Below are 20110 nucleotides of genomic sequence, written 5' to 3'. Positions count from 1 at the left end.
AGTTTTATGTGACCAAGTTTAGTTTGCTCTGGGTTGTTACTCCTGGATGTTTATCAGTTATTACCATCTGCAGAGAATTATCACCAATAGGGAAATTGAATAATAGTACATCTTTCTGCTTAATTGTGCACACTGTATTAGATTTATTCACATTCGGAGTCAACTGTCAGCCCCTGCTCAATCATAAAACCTATATTTCACTGTAGTCTTTTGGCTTTGAAACTTTCCTACACCATCTGCAAATTGCCTCAACCAGCTATCAATTTTATCCACAAAATCAAATATTGTGAACAGTAATGGCCCTACAAGACTTCCTTGAGGAACTCATATTTTACACTTATATCCATAGATTTCACTTTATTGAGAACAGTAGTTCTACCAGAAGCACTCTATGCTCCTGAAGATGCAATGATTCATGTTCAAACAAAATAAGAGTGACTGAAAAGCAGGGAAGGAAAATTCTCATGACCAGTTTTTCATGAATGAATTTGGATAAAGAGGCCTTTGAGAGAGATCTATAAACAGACAAGAACAAAAACAGACACTTATAGAAAAGGAAAGATGAAATGGTATGGACGTAACCACAAAATGTACAAGAATAGACTCACAAGGCAAATCTTCGTGATAGTGAATGCTAGCAAAAATAAGAAAAATTTGATTGTTGAAACAAAAGAAGACATTAAAGAAGTGGGAATTGTACAACATAACAGAGCCAATAGAGAACAGTTCACAAATCTTAAAAATATATACTTAAACAAAAATAAATGGGAAAGAGAATGAGAAATTAACTATCAGAAAAATGCAAGAGAGAACACAGCAAGAATATGAAGAGAATTTGGGAACAGTGAAGGAAAGAAAAAATGATGACTACTCTAGTTGAAATAATTCCTTAAAATGAAATATCTGAGACATGAAGGATGGATTGCTATTCACCATGTAGGGAAGGCATCAAGTTGCAGACACACACAATGAATAGACTGCTAAAGATTTAAGCCTTTGGGCAAAGAAGGCCTTCTAGTGTGAATGTGTGTGGGTTTTTTATTTCCAAAGGAGGACTTTTTTGTCCAAAAGCTTAAAAGTTTGGCAATCTGCAATCTTTTCATTTCAACACCTCCACCATGTGCTGAGTATCAGTCTATCATTTTCATAATATAAATATTATTCCATCCTAGGATAAAACACACACACACACACACACACACACACACACACACACACACACACACACACATTCTAATTGATTCTTGTTTTTTATACACTGAGGTGACAAAAGTCACAGGATAACGATATGCACATATACAGATGGCAGTAGCATAGTGGACGCAATATATAAAAGGGCATAGCATCATCGGAGCTGTCGTTTGTACTTGGGTGTTTCATGTGAAGGAACCAAGATTACTGGCTGTGGTAAATATCTTGAGAATCTATTAACTCAACTTTACCTTTGCCTCCAAAAATACAGGTGCCACACACATTTCAGTGTGGCAAATGGCACACATGCGGCCATTCATCTCTCCATTTGCCCTCACTTGAGAAAAAGTCAGCTAATTGGCCATGAAGCAGGAAGAGTGTGTGATGCCATAATACGGAATTTCACATAGTGATGTATCCATGAGCATGAACAATGCATTAAGTTCTGTGCTACGAAATGTGAAGCAATATATTGCAAAACCACTTTACGTGCCACACTGAAAAGAGCTGATGCCACATTGGAATAAAACTCACAAAGCTAAAATACTGTATTTGCTGGCTTTTGTATTACAACTTGTGAACTATGAAAATATGCAGTTTCAGGGCATATGTGCATTATGTGCATTCCTTATTTGAAGCTTCTGGTACAGTTATTAAAATAAAAGTTATCAAATGATACCAGTACATAATGGTTAAAAGTGCTGTCTTACCTCTTAAATGCAAATGTGCAGGATAGGAATATAGATTTTTCCAGATGTTTCACTCAACCAATGTTTGTGTAAACCTCCACTGATAATCCAAAAATGAATCTGAGATCAACTTGGAAGCTATGGAGACACACAGTTTGAAAACAAATTTTGATGATATTTCATCATAACATACTGATTTCTCGTTGTTTAGTTCTATGTTCAATATCTGCATGAATATCTAATTTAAAACCTTTCACAAATATTCAAAAAAACTTCAATCACCTGTTCAACACCCCACCACTCCACAAAGTTTTGAGACTGGATTAACAAAAAGAAAAAAAAAGAAACATTAAGATGGTTTTAATACTTCAGGAGTTCTACACAGTCCCCCCCCCCCACTTGATTACGATGCACAGAATGTTTAAATAAACATGCGAAGTTTTCAAAAAAGTCCTTTGGGATGTTATTCATTTTAAGTGTCACATTGGCTTGAAAGTTGGTTTGTAATCAAAGTGTTGACCCTTCATGTGGATTTCAGAATTTTGTTGTTTTGTGGCAGGTTCTTACTGACAACACTAAGTCTCACCACCTGCGACAATTTTTTCTAGGCACGAATAGTTTGCATTTTGCATTTCAATCAAGTCACAGGAGGAGTTGAGGTGTGCAAGACATAGTTTCCACACACCTTTCTCATCTTCAAAACATTCTGGAAAGTATCTTGAACAATTGACTTAGAGATGGTGCTCTGCTGTGATTTGTGACACAACAATGTTGGCACACTACAGTAGCATGCCCACTACCTACCCCTGCCCGATCACAACTGACTGAATGCACATCTGTTGTTTAGAGTTTTTAATTCAAGCTGCCATCGTAGCTACTTTGCTGATGTCATTTGTACACTGAGAATAAAATGAGTCTTGGAACTTTTTGGGTGGGCAGAGTAATTGCCATTTGGATCTAGTATGATGATGGTTTAATGTGGTGTTACCATGTCAGCACACAGGGAGCTCCCCTGCAAGGTGGGGTGATTTCACTGAGTACAGTGTTTCATTTCCCACCAACACCCCATGGCAACCAGTGCAGCGGACTGCCTGGAAGAGTGTTGTTGACAGCTACCTAAATCACAAGCTTTTTGGGGCCATTCTCAGATATTCTTTGTCCTGTCAGCAGTTGAGTCTACCTAGTGCATGATAATTCATCTCTCCCTTATTTTCTTGCTCACTCGCCATCACACTAGGTTGGCTTCTTCCCCTTTTGCTTGGGCTTTTTACATTTATGCACCTTGCATTCAGCCCATCTGACCACAAATTTTGTTCTGCTAAGACAGAATTTAAAAGGTTTTGTGAGATGAGACTATCGCCAATATAGTGACTTGTATGTTTAATTCTGTGGCTAGTTGCTTGGCACTAGAAACAATATTGCACACCGTGCTTTACATGTAGCTCTTGAGCAGTCACACAGATCACCATTATGCACATTACCTGAAAAAGCTTCCCATTCATGACACTGCTTTTAGCAATGGTCTATCCTGCTGCATCAAACGTGAATACAGATGTGAAACTCCACACTTTCTGACACCCATGCCCTTGAGAGTCTCTTGGAGTGTGTGTGTTTCAGTATTGAAAGGCTGTCCTGAGAGAGCGAGGATAAAGAGAAATATTTGATACGAGTCGTTGGCTTTAACTAGTGACCTTGGAAACCTGTGACAAATGCCGTAAACAACATGGTGACTGTAACAGGACATCAGTAGCGATTTTCTCAAATGGTCTAAATTACAGACCAATGTGTCACCACAATCAGAGTTTTCTTGCTTCACATTCATTAGCTTTGGCAACCCATAACCAAACTGTCACCTTCTAACCTAACCTAAGCCTCGAACAAAGCTACAGATCAGTTTCTCCACACAACTAGGTTCTTTTACTCTCACATTCATTGGCTTCACCAACTAACAACAAAACTGAACATATGTGCACTAAAACGTGACATCACATCAGCCATAAACATTACATAAGTGGTCAATGGCAATGAATTTATCACCTAGAGTGTTCATCTGCAGGTCTGGTGAACAGCATTGAGAAGCTGTGGATCACTAAGTTACTGTTGTGAAAATACTCCCATCCCTCTCTATTGTATACAAAAACCAAGAGATGCACATTTCTTTGTTGGTGGGGATTCCTGGGCCATTATTTGTGAATCTGTAAAATCCAGTTACAACTTTATGAATGCAATTTGTAAAAGCCAAAGGGTAACAGTGCCAAGGTCAAAGATTAAGAATAACTACTGTTTAATGTATTAAGCTCGTACGTTTTTCAATATATTTTTATTATAAATATTATATTTACAAGAATATTTTTCAGGACTGTGGTGTAAGAAAAGCAGAACGCAAATTCTGATACTGCAAGTATGGTGAAGATCTGAAACAAAAATTTGAAATATAATATATATGGTTCTAATGATACTGTTTGGAGTTATAGCTGTAAAAAATATCTTTATCATCTATCTGAATAGCAAGTAATCATTTAATTACAGGGGCAGAAACTCTAACAAAAGTATTGTGTAAGGACTGAATATAACATCAAGGCAGAGGTAACAACATAAGCTCACCAAACAAAATAAAAATCACCTCTCCCCTCCCCTTCCCCAAATGAAAGAGCACACTGATCACTTTGAAGACTGTAGATGGTGTAGCAACAATATTAAGATAAGGATAGACTGTTACTCACTGTAAAGATGACACACTGAGTTGCAGACAGGCACAACGAAAAGACTGTTACACATTATAGCTTTTGGCCAAAGCCTTCTTCAGCAAAGAAACCACACACACATTCACACAAGCAAGCAAACCTCACCACACTCATATGACCGCTAGCCCTGACCAGAATGTGCCATGCCATTTCTCTATGCATCCCTCCACCATCAAGAGCTAGCTACAAAAGAGTATCCCCGTTGTCACCTAATTACACCTCGGAGTGGAAGAACTAAATATCATCCTTCGTCAGGACTTTGAGTATCTATTATCATTCCCTGAAATGAAGGACATCCTACCCGGGATCATTCCCACCTCTCTTACAGTGGTGTTCCATTGCCCACCCAACCTACACAACATCCTAGTCTATCATTACGCCACTCCCATCTTGACCTTTACCCCTGAGGAACATCCATGTGCAAGTCCTGCTCAGTCCATTCACCCAACACTCTCGTACAGCTTTTTATACTGGTATGACTACAAACCAGCTGTCCACCAGGGAAAAAAGCCACAGACAAACTATGGCTAAGAGCAAAGTGGACCACCCTCCAGCACAGCATGTAGCTGAAGACAACCTGCTTCATTTCAATGGCTGCTTCAGAACCCAAGCCATCTGGATCCTCCCCTCCACAACCAGCATTTCTGAACTGCACAGGTGGGAGTTCACCTTACAACACATTCTCCACTCCTGAAATTTTCCTGGCCTCAAACTAAGGTAATCTTCTGTGCCCACACCCTCCACCCAATAGTTTCTATGCACTTGTCCTGTCATCTTTTACCTTCTCACATTCCCTTCCCCTCTCTGTGTGTCACAAATAGCCAATTTACCCGCTCGTCCTTTTCCCTTCCGTACTCCTCCCCTTTTCTGCTCCCCATATTTTTCCCACATACCTCACCTCCCGACACTGCGTCTGACAATCTCTGGTCTGTGAACTCCCACAAGACAGCACTCCCCCCTCCCCCAATACCCTGCTATCCCTCCCCCTTCCCACCCCACTCCACATTGCTATTCACATGACAACTGCAATCCTCTTTGAGTTGTCATGTATGCATGAGGTATGCTTGCTTGAGTCAATGTGTGCGTGTTTTCTTTACCGAAGAAGGCTTCTGCCAAAAGTTATAATGTTAACAGTCTTTTCATTGCACCTGTCTGCAACCCTATGAGTTATCTTTTGATGATCAGCATTCTATTCTTTTCCTAATATTGCTGATATTCCAACGCAATGTGCCCATTGTTTGTATATGGTGTAGGCCAGTTATCAAGCACTCATGTGATTCTCACCACTGACGTAAGTCATGCCAGTGAAGTGTTGTGTAAGTGCCAGTCAGATGTATGGAATCAGCACAATAAGATCTGTCAACATGAAGACACAACAGAGTGGCAGAAAGAAGTTATCATGTTTGGTCTCATCCACAATGACACTGTGTATGTAGATGCCTGATTTGTTAGCATAGCAATGCAGACTGTCCAATATGTCTACAATGAATTATATAACATTCATAGCCATGTAACACAGTGCAAAGTTGGTGGTCGTAAACACAGACTGGAGGGAAACATCAGAACTTGTCAGTATATACTACTAGATTGAGATAAATCATCATCATTTAACATTATTACCAAAAATCTCAAAAAGTTCTTAGCTGAGTAACTTTAAATTATTACACAATACTTTAATGAACATTCGGGCAGGTATAGGCTACATATTTTGATATATATAATATGTGATATATGAAGGGAAAATGTTTTTACTAAAAATCTCAAAGTTATTGAGTGATTTATGTCAAACTGTTACATCATAATCTAATAAACATTCAGATAGACATAGGATATATATATATATATATATTGAACAACAATGTACAGGTTTTCTGTTAAAAACAACTGCAAGAAAGAAAATGCTGTGCTGTGGTGCACTGCACTCTGCTGTGCAAAAGTGCAATTTTGTTTTCTTCCTCACAGTCAGTTTTAACCACAATAGCAGGGCATTTAAAATGTTAGACAAATTGTTTCTCTTACATGTAGTCTTTCTCATTAAACATATTTTTAAACAAAAATTGTATGCACAACAATGTGTTGTTCTGTTTTCTGCCTCCTAGTCCATTTTCACAGAAAACAGAAAATTGTATTATGTCTTATCAGCTTATGATTAGAATACTACTACAGAGAGCAAGGGGAAACTATGGCCGTAATTTTTCCCAAGGGCATGCAGCTTTACGGTATGGTTAAATGAAGATGGCGTCCTCTTGGGTAAAATATTCCAGAGGTAAAATAGTCCCCCATTCGGATCTCCGGGCAGGGACTACTCAAGAGGATGTCGTTATCAGGAGAAAGAAAACTGGCGTTCTACGGATCAGAGCGTGGCATGACAGATCTCTTAATCGGGCAGGTAGGTTAGAAAATTTAAAAAGGGAAATGGATAGGTTAAAGTTAGATATAGTGGAATTAGTGAAGTTCGGTGGCAGGAGGAACAAGACTTTTGGTCAGATGAATACAGGGTTATAAATACAAAATCAAATAGGGGTAATGCAGGAGTACGTTTAATAATGAATAAAAAAAATAGGAATGTGGGTAAGCTACTACAAACAGCATAGTGAACACATTGTTGTGGACAAGATAAGACACGAAACCCATGCCTACTACAGTAGTACAAGTTTACATAACAACTAGCTCTGCAGATGATGAAGAAATTGATGAAATGTATGATGAGATAAAAGAAATTATTCAGGTAGTGAAGGGAGATGAAAATTTAATAGTCATGGGTGACTGGAATTCGAGAGTAGGAAAAGGGAGAGAAGGAAACATAGTAGGTGAATATGGATTGGGGCTAAGAAATGAAAGAGGAAGCGTCTGGTAGAATTTTGCACAGAGCATAACTTAATCATAGCTAACACTTGGTTCAAGAATCATAAAAGAAGGTTGTACACATGGAAGAATCCAGGAGATACTAGAAGGCATCAGATAGATTATATAACGGTAAGACAGAGATGTAGGAACAAGGTTTTGAATTGTAAGACATTTCCAGGGGCAGATGTGGATTCTGACCACAATCTATTGGTTATGAACTGTAGATTAAAACTGGAGAAACTGCAAAAAGGTGGGAATTTAAGGAGATGGGACCTGGATAAACTGACTAAACCAGAGGTTGTACAGAGTTTCAGGGAGAGCATAAGGGGACAATTGACAGGAATGGGGGAAAGAAATACAATAGAAAAAGAATGGGTAGCTCTGAGGGATGAAGTAGTGAAGACAGCAGAGGATGCAGAGGATCAAGTAGGTAAAAAGATGAAGGCTAGAAGAAATCCTTGGGTAACAGAAGAAATATTAAATTTAATTGATGAAAGGAGAAAATATAAAAATGCAGTAAATGAAGCAGGCAAAAAGGAATACAAACATCACAAAAATGAGATCGACAGGAAGTGCAAAATGGCTAAGCAGGGATGGCTAGAGAACAAATGTAAGGATGTAGAGGCTTATCTCACTAGGGGTAAGATAGATATTGCCTACAATAAAGTTAAAGAGACCTTTGGAGAAAATAGAACCACTTGTATGAATATCAAGAGATCAGATGGAAACCCAGTTCAAGCAAAGAAGGGAAAGCAGAAAGGTGGAAGGAGTATATAGAGGGTCTATAAAAGGGCGAGGTACTTGAGGATAATATTATGGTAATGGAAGATGAAGATGAAATGGGAGATACGATACTGCGTGAAGAGTTTGACAGAGCACTGAAAGACCTAAGTCGAAACAAGGCCCCAGGAGTAGACAACATTCCATTAGAACTACTGACGGCCTTGGGAAAGCCAGTCCTGACGAAACTCTATCATCTGGTGAGCAAGATGTATGAGACAGGTGAAATACCCTCAGACTTCAAGAAGAATATAATAGTTCCAATCCCAAAGGAAGCAGGTTTTGACATATGTGAAAATTACCGAACTGCAGTTTAATAAGCCACGGCTGCAAAATACTAATGTGAATTCTTTACAGAAGAATGGAAAAACTGGTAGAAGCCGACCTCAGGGAAGATCAATTTGGAACACGTGAGGCAATACTGACCCTTTGACTTATCTTAGGAGAAAGATTAAGGAAAGGCAAACATACGTTTCTAGCATTTGTAGACTTGGAGAAAGCTTTTGACAATGTTGACTGGAATACTCTCTTTCAAATTCTAAAGGTGGCAGGGGTAAAATACAGGGAGCAAAAGGCTATTTACAATTTGTACAGAAACCAGATGGCAGTTATAAGAGTCGAGGGGCATGAAAGGGAAATAGTGGTTGGGAAGGGAGTGAGACACGGTTGTAGCCTCTCCCTGATGTTATTCAATCTGTATATTGAGCAAGCAGTAAAGGAAACAAAAGAAAAATTCGGAGTTGGAATTAAAATCCATGGAGAAGAAATAAAAACTTTGAGGTTCGCCGATGACATTGTAATTCTGTCAGAGACAGCAAAGGACTTGGAAGAGCAGTTGAACGGAATGGACAGTGTCTTGAAAGAAGGATATAAGATGAACATCAACAAAAGCAAAATGAGGATACTGGAATGTAGTCAAATTAAGTCGGGTGATGCTGAGGGAATTAGATTTGGAAATGAGACACTTAAAGTAGTAAAGGAGTTTTGCTATTTGGGGAGCAAAATAACTGATGATGGTCGAAGTAGAGAGGATATAAAATGTAGACTGGCGATGGCAAGGAAAGCGTATCTGAAGAAGAGAAATTTGTTGACATCGAGTATAGATTTAAGTGTCACGAAGTCCTTTCTGAAAGTATTTGTATGGAGTGTAGCCATGTATGGAAGTGAAACATGGACGATAAATAGTTTGGACAAGAAGAGAATAGAAGCTTTCGAAACGTAGTGCTACAGAAGAATGCTGAAGATTAGATGGGTAGATCACATAACTAATGAGGAGGTATTGAATAGAATTGGGGAGAAGAGGAGTTTGTGGCACAACTTGACAAGAAGAAGGGACCGGTTGGTAGGACATGTTCTGAGACATCAAGGGATCACAAATTTAGCATTGGAGGGCAGTGTGGAGGGTAAAAATTGTAGAGGGAGACCTAGAGATGAATACACTAAGCAAATTCAGAAGGATGTAGGTTGCAGTAAGTACTGGGAGATGAAGAAGCTTGCACAGAATAGAGTAGCATGAAGAGCTGCATCAAACCAGTCTCTGGACTGAAGACCACAACAACACAACTACTACAGAATCTGAATTGTATTAACATTAGACTAAGCTAAAGGCCAGAGAGAGGGGGAAAGAGGAGATGGTTAGCATGGAGGACAGGGGAGGGAACAGCAAATGAACAGAGAGATGTGGAAGAAGATGATTGACAGAGGGATGGAGGAGGAGGAGGAGGAGGAGGAGGAGGAGGAGGAGGAGATGGACTGAGAGAGAGATGGGGGGGGGGGGGGGGGGGGGAAGGATATTAGGACATGTATCCAATTCCCATACAAAACTAGCAATTCTGAAGCACTGCCATGTTCACTAGTGACAATTTCAAACCCGACATGGTTCCCTTACTGGTGAAAGCAAGGCCATCTAAATTAGTTTCCCTTAGCAAAGGGAACTGCATGCTACAGGCTTCTGGCGTCAAGTACAATACAAAGGCCATGGCTCACAGCAGCATATAAAGCTAAACTTCAATGGGACAAACAACGCGGAAACTGTACAGCAATTGACAGGAGGCATGTAATGTGCTGTGACAAGTCACTATTTTGCCTCTTTTCAAATGATGCAAGGTACTGAGTGCACCAACGGTCCAATGAAGCATTTAACCTTCAGTGTGTGGAGGATGTGGTTCAGGCCAGAGATGGTTCTGTGTAGATTCCCCCCCCCCCCCCCCCCCCCAGAACATGACTTGGGCCTAGTCATTCAGTTTACCATGAAAATGAACCAGAATGTATATTTCAACATTCTCAGTGACCAAGTGTTGCTCATTTTCCTGCATTTTTATGGTGAGTATGCAGTGGATACACTCATCTTCCTAGATGACAACAGCCTTGTCTTGACTATGCTAAATAATCACATAGCAGGTGAAATGCATCAGTCAACAGCCTCACAATATGACAGCTCCACAGGGCCTAATCATTGATGAGTGGCTTCAGCTCGATACAGTGCACATGAAGCAACTTGTAGGCTACCTCATTGAATTGAGGCCATTAATGAGACTAGAGGCTTATACACAACAAATATGTCCAATGTTCATTCCCAGTATCTTATTTTTTTGCATATTTTGTTGCATTTATAATTTTTTGTACAACATCAAGTATTTTCAAAATGGGTACTGATATGGAATTAATTCTCATTATTGACGTAGAGAGCTCAAAATTGTCTTTCAGCTTTAGCAGTATTGTTATATCATTTCTGGAAGTCATTTTCTTCATAGTAGCTCCAGAACATTCAATAATTTTCATTCCAGTATATGTTGTGCAGTTAGACCTGTATTTGTATGATAACAATTTTTTACAGAATTACATGGTATTTTACAAGAACTGCACAGTTGCAGTTCTTATTTTGTTCAGTTTGGTTTACACTATCAACAAGTCTTAACATTCCAGCCCAACTCTTTAAGTGGAATGTACTGGGAAATGTAGCACATCTTGAAATCAAATAAAGTAAAATTATAATTGTCAGATGTGAAACTTCTTGACTACTTGTTTAAAAATAGTATGAGTAAATATCACGCTAGAGTTCGATGCATTTTAACACCAGGAGCTACGGCCAACTTCATAACAACCTGCATAATTAGCAGAGAAAGCTCAGGTTCCTACAATTCAAAATGCAACCTGTGTTTTTAGACCATGTAGTGTGTAACTGCAAATAATATGATTTCAATAGTTCTCTTTTTCTTTATTCCTGCTTTCTGACAGTACAATGCAGTATGGTAAATGAACTGTAGGTGACAACACACTATATTCCCTCCTCATACATTTATTTGGTGATACATACCTGCCTACTACAATGAGCTGGTGATCTTCCTGCTCCGCATCTTAGTCAGCCACTTGTCCAGTAATTCCTGACCTGAGAGTTCTCGTTGATATGGATAATAGTGTTCTGGAGGCTTCCCTTCCTCCAGCCGTACAAAGTAATGACAGTGAAAGTACTCCACTAAGCCGTGTCTTGCTCTTGCATGTCTCCGTATCCCTTTTACAACCAACCCCTTGCCAACAAATGATTCAGCTGCATAAAGAGAGAAATAGAATCAGAAATATAGCAAGTCAAAATCTTGTCTAGTAAACTAGGTGGTGTTCTTAAAAAATAAAAACACAATCTTAATATGACTACGATCTGCAATAAGCAAGTAGGTGGGTTACATTATTCTGAAAGGACAGGCTCCTAGTGGTCACATTGTTTAAACAGTTATCTACTGAAGAAATGTATCCCCTAGCAGCCAGCCTCACTTGCAAATTTACATTTTTCAATCAGTTTATAAGCCAGCCAAATTTATTAAAACCACATCAGGTGCAAGGTGAATAATTTGACATTTGCTACTATATCTTCCTCTTCCCCTTCCCCACCCCCTCCAAACTGTTGCTTGCATCCCACTTGATGTTACATTCCAGCCTGAGATGCTGGAGCTGGCAGTCATGTGTGCATGTGGTGCGCCTGCTTGCTTGCATGTGTGTGACTGTGTGTGACTGTGTGTGTGTGTGTGTGTGTGTGTGTGTGTGTTTTACGAACGGAGGCTGTGGGCAAAAGCTTTATGAAGTGTGTTTTAACTGTGCCAGTCTGCAAGCCTTCTTTATTGTAAATAGCAATCTCTCTTTCCCTACGTTGTTGATATTCCCACATGGAGTTTCCAGTAGTTGATTTTTGCTTAAAGATATTTGTACAAACTCAGGGACTTGAAATTTTGATGTTTCTAGCCACACTACACATGCTCCTGTGTAATTACTTAAGGAATAATCTAAAGCAAGGGAAGCTTTTTGGGTGCTATGCAGTAGTGTTGTGTTAGTAGAAGGAAATGGGGTATGGTCTAGCACACAGGAACTTCCAGTGAAACAAGGTGTTTGTCACCAAAGATGTGTAGAGATTCAGTATCACCCATAATAATTGAAAAAGTTGCCAGAGATACAAATGCCCCATGTTTTTGCTATAATTTAATTTATTGTTTAGGTTTTTATCATATGACCAACACGTAAAGTTTGAGGCATCAGTCCTTTACAGTCTGGGTGCAGTCATAACACCACATCACTTCCTGATAAAGCTCCACTGCAAACCTGAAATAAACTTTTTCAGGGTGCATGGTGTAAAAGTACAGAATTTCAGAATCCTTACTGATATTTTTTCCACAAAACCTCACTTCCACATTTGATAAATCATAGTAAGCTATTCCAATTTCATGCAAATTTGCAAATATTCTTGATAATCAATTACAATTTTGGTGAGAGTTTGAGAGTTGAACAGGTTATTATTATTTTTGTGAGGTACATCTGGAGGATGTACTGACAAAATTTAAGTGTAACAAACTAACAAAGAACAGCCAGAAAATGCAGCTTAAGGCAAACCCTTACACTCAAATTTCGTTGAAAGAATGTTACAATGTGTTAAAATGTAATTTCCACCAAGATTGTAGAATAAATTTATTGTTATTTGTTACATATTTTGGCTCATTCTGTCTTCTGATCCATACCTTTCAATTCTCAACTTTACAGGCTGGGAGTCAAATGAGTGATCATTTATGCCAATAACTGGAGGCTATATTGCATGCGACCGGTGGTGGCGTGTTTGTCGCTGTTAGTAGTAGTTTATCCTGTAGTGAAGTAGAAGTGGATAGTTCCTGTGAATTATTATGGGTGGAGGTTACACTCAACAACCGAGCTAGGTTAATAATTGGCTCATTTTACCGACCTCCCGACTCAGCAGCATTAGTGGCAGAACAACTGAGAGAAAATTTGGAATACATTTCACATAAATTTTCTCAGCATGTTATAGTCTTAGGTGGAGATTTCAATTTACCAGATATAGACTGGGGCACTCAGATGTTTAGGATGGGTGGTAGGGACAGAACATCGAGTGACATTATACTGAGTGCACTATCCGAAAATTACCTCGAGCAATTAAACAGAGAACCGACTCGTGGAGATAACATCTTGGACCTACTGATAACAAACAGACCCGAACTTTTCGACTCTGTAAGTGCAGAACAGGAATCAGTGATCATAAGGCCATTGCAGCATCTCTTAATATGGAAGTTAATAGGAATATAAAAAAAGGGAGGAAGGTTTATCTGTTTAGCAAGAGTAATAAAAGGCAGATTTCAGACTACCTAACAGATCAAAATGAAAATTCCTGTTCCGACACTGACAATGTTGAGTGTTTATGGAAAAAGTTCAAGGCAATCGTAAAATGCGTTTTAGACAGGTACGTGCTGAGTAAAACTGTGAGGGACGGGAAAAACCCACCGTAGTTCAACAACAAAGTTAGAAAACTACTGCGAAAACAAAGAGAGCTTCACTGCAAGTTTAAACGCAGCCAAAACCTCTCAGACAAACAGAAGCTAAACGATGTCAAAGTTCGTGTAAGGAGGGCTATGCGTGAAGCGTTCAGTGAATTCGAAAGTAAAATTCTATGTACCGACTTGACAGAAAATCCTAGGAAGTTCTGGTCTTACGTTAAATCAGTAAGTGGCTCGAAACAGCATATCCAGACACTCCGGGATGATGATGGCATTGAAACAGAGGATGACACGCATAAAGCTGAAATACTAAACACCATTTTCCAAAGCTGTTTCACAGAGGAAGACCGCACTGCAGTTCCTTCTCTAAATCCTCGCACAAAAGAAAAAATGGCTGACATCGAAATAAGTGTCCAAGGAATAGAAAAGCAACTGGAATCACTCAACAGAGGAAAGTCCACTGGACCTGACGGGATACCAACTCGATTCTACACAGAGTACGCGAAAGAACTTGCCCCCCTTCTAACAGTCGTGTACCACAAGTCTCTAGAGGAGCGGAAGGTTCTAAATGATTGGAAAAGAGCACAGGTAGTCCCAGTCTTCAAGAAGGGTCGTCGAGCAGATGTGCAAAACTATAGACCTACATCTCTGACACCGATCTGTTGTAAAATTTTGGAACATGTTTTTTGCTCGAGTATCATGTCGTTTTTGGAAACTCAGAATCTACTCTGTAGGAATCAACACGGATTCCGGAAACAGCAATCGTGTGAGACCCAACTCGCTTTATTTGTTCATGAGACCCAGAAAATATTAGATACAAGCTCCCAGGTAGATGCTATTTTCCTTGACTTCCAGAAGGCGTTCGATACGGATCCGCACTGTCGCCTGATAAACAAAGTAAGAGCCTACGGAATATCAGACCAGCTGTGTGGCTGGATTGAAGAATTTTTAGCAAACAGAACACAGCATGTTGTTATCAATGGAGAGATGTCTACAGATGTTAAAGTAACCTCTGGCGTACCACAGGGGAGTGTTATGGGACCATTACTTTTCACAATATATATAAATGACCTAGTAGATAGTGTCGGAAGTTCCATGCAGCTTTTCGCGGATGATGCTGTAGTATACAGAAAAGTTGCAGCATTAGAAAATTGTAGCAAAATGCAGGAAGATCTACAGCGGATAGGCACTTGGTGCAGGGAGTGGCAACTGACCCTTAGCATAGACAAATGTAATGTATTGCGAATACATAGAAAGAAGGATCCTTTATTGTATAATTATATGGTAGCGGAACAAACAATGGTAGCAGTTACTTCTGTAAAATATCTGGGAGTATGCATGCAGAACGATTTGAAGTGGAATGATCATATAAAATTAATTGTTGGTAAGGCAGGTACCAGGTTGAGATTCATTGGGAGAGTCCTTAGAAAATGTAGTCCATCAACAAAGGAAGTGGCTTACAAAACACTCGTTCGACCTATACTTGAGTATTGCTCATCAGTGTGCGATCCATACCAGATCGGGTTGACGGAAGAGATAGAGAAGATCCAAAGAAGAGCGTCGCGTTTCGTCACAGGGTTATTTGGTAACCCTGTGATAGCGTTACGGAGATGTTTAGCAAACTCAAGTGGTAGACTTTGCAAGAGAGGCGCTCTGCATCGCGGTGTAGCTTGCTCGCCAGGTTTCGAGAGGGTGTGTTTCTGGATGAGGTATCGAATATATTGCTTCCCCCTACTTATACTCCCGAGGAGATCACAAATGTAAAATTAGAGAGATTCGAGCGCGCACGGAGGCTTTCAGACAGTCGTTCTTCCCGCGAACCATACGCGACTGGAACAGAAAACAGAGGTAATGACAGTGGCACGTAAAGTGCCCTCCGCCACACACCGTTGGGTGGCTTGCGGAGTATAAATGTAGATGCAGATGTAGATGATATTCTTTGGACAGAGTGGTATCACAGGATATAATATAAAATCTTCGATATATGCAGATTAAGTGATCCAAACCTACAACTTTGCTTCCTCACAAAGACTACAGGATGACAGTGAGAGAATTATAAGTGAAAGAGGGAACAGCATTTAGGATGGGTCTTGTAACCAAGGGATGATTTGTTTGCCTCAATCATACATAGATAGCTGTACCTTAGGTGCAACCACATTGGAGGACTATCTATGGGGAAGCCAAAGTAACATATAGTTCCTAAAGAGGGGCAAAGGTACTTTCAGTAATTGCATAGGTAACAGTCTGGATGATTGACTCATCCGGCCTTATAACATTAGCCAACACAATCTCCCTATTTTGGTACTATGAACAGCTCAAAGCAAGAGGAAAGTACAGCTGACATATTTCCTGAGGACATGGCAGATCTAATGATAATGGCATCCCCTCAAACAGAATATTCTGGAGGTAAAATAGTGCTACACTTGAATCTTGAGGCAACAAACTACACAGGAGGAAGTTGTAATCAGGAAAAACAAATCTAGGGTACTATGGGTCGGAACTTGGAATGTTAGATCTGTTAATCAGGTAAGTAGGGTAGGGAACTGAAAAAGAAAAATGAATAGGTTGAAGGTAGATACAGTGGGAATTAGTAAAGAATGGTAAGCTGAATACATGCTAATTAACACAAAATGAAATAGGGGTAAATCAAGAGTAAGTCTAATAATGTATAATAGAAATGCAGGTGAACAGCACAGTGAATACATTATCAAACCAATTTCCACCCCAGTAGTATTGCTATAAACACCTACTAGTTGCACAGATGCTGAAAATATGCCTCCGAGTTCCATAGATGCTGAAGAGAGTGAAAGAATATACCATGAGATACAAGAAATTCTTCACTTTGTTACGGGACATTTAACTGTGACAGGGACTGAAATCTGACAGTACGAAAACGAGGAGGAGAAAAAAATGTGGGAGAACATAGACTGGGTAGAATTCTACACAGACCAAATTTTAATCATTTCTAACTCTTGGTATAAGAATCATGAAAGGATATGTGGAAGAGACCTGGAGACACTTGAAGTGTTTCAGACAGATTATAAATAGTATACAGGGATTTCGAAGCCATATTTTACACTGCAACACATTTCCAGAAGCAAAAGTGCATTCTGACGATAATTTACTGGTGATGTTGTAGAAACATTCATGGCTATGGGAAAGATAAAATCCATATTACTAAAAGCACTTGACAGAGCGCTGATAGATCTAAGTTCAAACAAGGCACTTGGAATTGATAACATTCCCTCAGAATTATTGAGATCTTTGGGGGGAGCAACCATAACAAAACTACTCCACCTGATATGCAAGAGATATGAGGCAAGTGAAATATCCTCAGGCTTCAACAAGAACTTTAATGGGCCACGATAGCAAATTACTAGCACAAATTATTTACAGAAAAGTGGAAAGACTGGCAGAAACTAATCATTCAGAAAAACAATTTGGATTCTGGAGGAATGTAGAAATATGCAAAGAAATATTGACTCTTTGAGTTACCTTAAAAGAAAGGCTGAAAAAAGATGTTAACTCATACTTCTAGCAGTAGTAGATTTAGAGATAGCTTTTGACTGTGCTAACTGGAATACACTCTTAAATTCTGAAGACAGCTGGAATAAAATAGATGGGGTGGGAGGTTATCTACAACTTGAACAGGACAAGACAATAGTTACAAGGCTCAAAGGACACATGGTACCTGAGAAGAGTGTGAGGCAGTGTTGTTGCCTGTCCCCCATGTTATTCAGTCTGTACAATGAGCAAGCAGTAAAGAAGCCAAGGAGAAGCTTGGTAAGGGAACTTAATTTCAGGGAGCTGAAATAAAATCTTAAGGTTTACAGATAACATTGTAATTCTGTCTGTGGCAGCAAAGAACTTGGAAAATCAGTAAAACGGAATGGACAGTGTCTTGAAAAGAATGTGAAAATATTTGTTGACACCAACCTACATAGGGAGAAACGACTACCACAATAATATAAGGAACATCACCGTTTGTACGGAAAAATATAGGTGTTCACTCTTTCTGCACAGTATAGGAGATTGGAAAAAATAGAGAATTACTTGCCTCTGCCAGGCACTTAAATGCAATTTGCAGAGTATCCATGTAGATGTAGGAGTTACAAGATAAAAACCAAGAAAAGAGGCACAGGATTAATGTGTATAATTACAGGGTGTCTACGTGGACAAGGAAAAAAAATTCCCGGATTTTTCCCGGATTTCCCGGTTAAAAACACACTTTCTCCCGGATGACAATATATTTTCCCCTATCACTCCTTTGAATGGTTATGGTTTTGTACATGGGCGTACAATTTCCTGGCACTTTATAAAACCAAACTCAGAGAAAAAGACACGTTTTGGAAATATCTTTGATGTGCAGCAACATGTACGCTGCGTATTTTCGTATTACGAAAACATACATTAGAAAATCCACCAAACACCGCATGTTACTTTCCGAACCATTGAAACCGAGATTTCGATGCGCTTTTGTAAGCCGTTCGTAACTCATGTCACAATCTCGCCAGCCGATGACAGAGGATATTCAGAGCATAGGACAGGTGATGTAGTCAGCCAATAGCAACATCAGTGTTAAGTAGCGCGCCAAACAGGGAAAGTTAATAGTTTAAATTAATATACATAGTGTTGTTACAAGAAAAGCAAAGCTTTCACATAAAATATTGGTCTCAAGCTGCAAGAGAAGCTAAGCTTTCGTATATACTGTTGATCTTTTTTGCGCATGTTATGCTTTAAGAGATATCATACAAATGTGCCTGTAAAATTTTTAATAATGACATAAATGTCTGATCTTCAGGGTTCGAGGGTTCGAAATGCTTCTAAATGGCTCATCATCAGACACCTGATTTTTAAATGAGAGTCAAACGCTTTGTGATTTAATAAATTCACGGTCCATTCTTGTACGTAGTTCAACTTACGTAAAAGGATGTTTACTTTGAAAGTAACGCTTTTCAAACCATCAATCGTAATATTTTCCCGCGACCTGTTACAAATAGGTTCATTTCAGCAGTTGCCAGAGAGCTCAGGTAACAGGCGACACCGCGCTTGGGTAGATATCACGACGTAGGAAGCCCGTATGTACATACGTGTAAAAGATCATCAATGAAAGATGATACTGCAAGAGCATCGGAATTTTGTGAACCATATTAAAATGTGCACATTTAAAGTGCATACTTAAAGGCACACTGGTATGTCTAGATTCCTAATGAAGTATCGTAGACCCCGACCTGATATTAAGCTTTTAAGTGTGGTTTTCAGGATGTAAATTTTCTTGGAGCACCAGTACTGTATTATATCGTGTTTGGTTCTTTATTATGGCATAATGCCATACGTGCTAGAAAATGAAAACGTGCACTTGAAATGCAGCGAACAGTTGAAACTACCCAGTACTGTCGAATTAAACATTTCGTTTCAGATACATTGACTGCCTCTGCGGAAAAGATTAGCAAAAGTCAAATTTCTTTAGCAAACAGACAAAAATAACTTCATTGTTCCGCAAGGCGATTAATGCTTGACTGTCAGAAAGGTGGAAATAAAATAAAATCTGAAACTAATGACATATTTCAGCTTTTAGTAATTATGTGAATGTGTTTTAATTCACTTGATAGCTCCCGGCCACGGATATCCGTTTTGTTTTCATTTGACGTGAGAGTAAACAAAGGGGACACAGCAAAATCATTGAACGTAAACACGGGTCACATGGAGACTACCCACTATAGCTCAGATTGCACTGCGCATCAAATGGTTCAAATGGCTCTGAGCACTATGGGACTTAACATCTATGGTCATCAGTCCCCTAGAACTTAGAACTACTTAAATCTAACTAACCTAGGGACATCACACAACACCCAGTCATCACGAGTCTGCGCATCAGCCCCGGATCTACGACATTTGCGAACCGGGTCAATACTAAAAAAAATCGAATTTTCAAAATACGTTCATCTTGTAGCGCACATCGTTCTGAAAAGTCTGAAACATAAAACGCATGTATTCGAGGAAATGTAAGACATATTATTTGGTCTTAAGTATGCCCAAGTGCAGTTCCATGCCTCTTCATAAAGCATTTTTCTATTGCACGTCCAAACTACAC

The 20110-nt window shown here is 39.3% G+C and overlaps 1 protein-coding gene across 1 annotated transcript in view; it reads right to left on the bottom strand.

Moving 5' to 3' along the window:
• Positions 1-4181: 4181 nt before the first annotated feature.
• The window catches only part of LOC126176035 (39S ribosomal protein L22, mitochondrial), a 41298-nt gene continuing 25369 nt past the window's right edge, over positions 4182-20110 (bottom strand). The window contains exons 4-5 of the mRNA XM_049923167.1: positions 11568-11798; positions 4182-4294 (exon numbers count right to left, since the gene is read on the bottom strand). Coding sequence (XP_049779124.1) covers positions 11575-11798 — 224 coding nt within the window. The 3' untranslated portion in view covers positions 4182-4294; positions 11568-11574. The remainder of the gene's footprint in view (positions 4295-11567; positions 11799-20110) is intronic.

This window comes from Schistocerca cancellata, chromosome 3 (assembly GCF_023864275.1).
Source record: "Schistocerca cancellata isolate TAMUIC-IGC-003103 chromosome 3, iqSchCanc2.1, whole genome shotgun sequence".
NCBI classification, from domain to species: domain Eukaryota; kingdom Metazoa; phylum Arthropoda; class Insecta; order Orthoptera; family Acrididae; genus Schistocerca; species Schistocerca cancellata.
This window is presented reverse-complemented; position numbering and strand designations above follow the sequence as displayed.